Below are 2,145 nucleotides of genomic sequence, written 5' to 3' on the forward strand. Positions count from 1 at the left end.
GTGAAGATGCAAATTCATTCATACATTTTCAAGAGATAATGTGTTGGTGATCAGTTTCTCTAATCACAGCACAAAGTGACTTAGCCTTGCAGCCTTACAAGACTTGTCTATCTATGTACTCCATTCATATTCTCCTTACCTCTTCTCCTACCTCCAGAATAGAACCTAAGACAATGGCTCATATTTACAAACCATAACTTACCAATAAATCTGAACCATTTTTCCTCCATGTTTCCTTTTATCAGAACTTCTTTGTGCAAGGAGTTCATAACCAAAAAGAGATCTGGAACTAATAACAGAGAGATTTTAGTCTGTTCATTGGCGGAGGAACTGGAAATGACACAGATAATGACATTCAAATCTCTTGTCAGGTGAGTGCGACTTAAGAATGAGAGAACATTGTGATTCTGGAAGATTGTCATAAAAAATTAATAAATAAACCTGGAGAGAAATGTATACTTCACATTTTAATACTATTCTGTATTAACAGAAGCCATTTTTTAGTCTCATTTACAGGGAAGACCGATTTGGTTTCTTAGGTTGGTCTCTTGTCTAATACCACAGTCATCCTCATTATTTGTGGTGCTGTCCTAGAAGATTTCCATTTTCCCAGTGCTCAGAGTAATGCCAGAGGAAAACATCACTCTTGTCAGTGAGTTCATCCTGGTGGGCTTCCCCACAGCCCCATGGCTACAAATCCTACTGTTCTTCATCTTCCTTTTAGCCTACCTGCTGGTGTTAGTAGAAAATCTGGTCATCATGCTAACTGTTTGGGTTACTAACTCCCTTCATAAGCCCATGTACTATTTCCTGTGTAGTTTATCCTTCTTGGAGGTCTGGTATGTGTCTGTTACAGTCCCCAAGATGTTGGATGGTTTTCTCCTGCAGAGACGACGCATCTCCTTCAAAGGTTGCATGACCCAGCTCTACTTCTTTATTTCGCTTGCCTGTACAGAGTGTGTGCTTCTGGCAGCCATGGCCTATGACCGTTATGTGGCCATCTGCCACCCTCTTCAATATCCAGTCATCATGACCACAGGTCATTGTGTGCAGCTGATAGCTTTCTCCTATATGAGTGGTTTTATGATCTCTGTCATCAAGGTCTATTTCATTTCTCATGTTGCCTTCTGTGGCTCCAATGTCATGAACCACTTTTTTTGTGACATCTCACCCATTCTCAAACTGGCCTGCAAAGACATGTCTACAGCTGAGTTAGTGGACTTTGCCTTGGCTATTGTCATTCTTGTCTTCCCACTCATCACCACCATCCTCTCCTACATCTACATTGTCTCCACCATTCTGCGTATACCATCCACCCAGGGAAGAAAGAAGGCCTTCTCCACCTGTGCCTCTCACCTCACTGTAGTTATCATTTATTACACAGCCATGATTTTTATGTATGTTCGTCCCAGAGCCATCGCATCCTTTAATTCCAACAAACTAATCTCGGCTGTGTATGCGGTCCTCACACCCATGCTCAATCCATTCATCTACTGCCTGAGGAACCAGGAAGTCAAGAATGCTATTAAGAAGACCATGGGAGTTCAAAAGTGACTTCTGCTTAACTGAGTCCTGCTGCCTGGAGGAGAGACCGTGTCCAGCAAGGAAGCCATTCCCATGACACTTAGCATGACTATCTTAGCATTTCTCTATAGACAGATTCTCAAAGACAAGACAGCATGAAAGAGAGGAAAAATCAAAATAGGAACAAGACACATTGTTGCTTTAATCTTGATTTATTTTAAAAATAAGTCAATACTTTTATATATTTAATAATTATTTTGTAATGACAAATATTAATCAAACATACCGTTTGCTCATGATCAGTATATGTAATTAAATAGTTTACTCTTATAACGCTACCATGGGTTCATTATGATTATTTACCTGATTTCTCAGATCAAAATTTCATGCACACACAAAGGGATTAAATAATTGTGTACATTTAATAATACTTGCGTACATTTAATAAGTATCATAGCTATAATTTGAACCTATGAATCTAGCTCTATAATCCATGCTTTTAGATTTCTTTATATCTAAGAGGCTGATAGTTGTGATAGTAGTTCTAAGGACACATTAATTAACAAGTGTAGATGTCTGCAAGGACCAAGCAATCCAGCCAGTAAGTTATAGACATGATGG

General features: G+C 39.2%; 1 protein-coding gene across 1 annotated transcript; it reads left to right on the forward strand.

Annotated features, from left to right (window-relative positions):
• Positions 1-624: 624 nt before the first annotated feature.
• On the forward strand, positions 625-1,554 carry LOC311176446 (olfactory receptor 6B9-like; the record flags this gene model as incomplete). The annotated part of the gene is made up of 1 exon (XM_084241986.1): positions 625-1,554. One exon carries the CDS (start codon positions 625-627, stop codon positions 1,552-1,554), a length of 930 nt encoding a protein of 309 aa, XP_084098112.1.
• Between the last annotated feature and the right edge of the window lie 591 nt (positions 1,555-2,145).

This window comes from Talpa europaea (genome assembly GCF_964194135.1).
Source record: "Talpa europaea genome assembly, chromosome: 1".
Taxonomy (NCBI): Eukaryota; Metazoa; Chordata; class Mammalia; order Eulipotyphla; family Talpidae; genus Talpa; species Talpa europaea.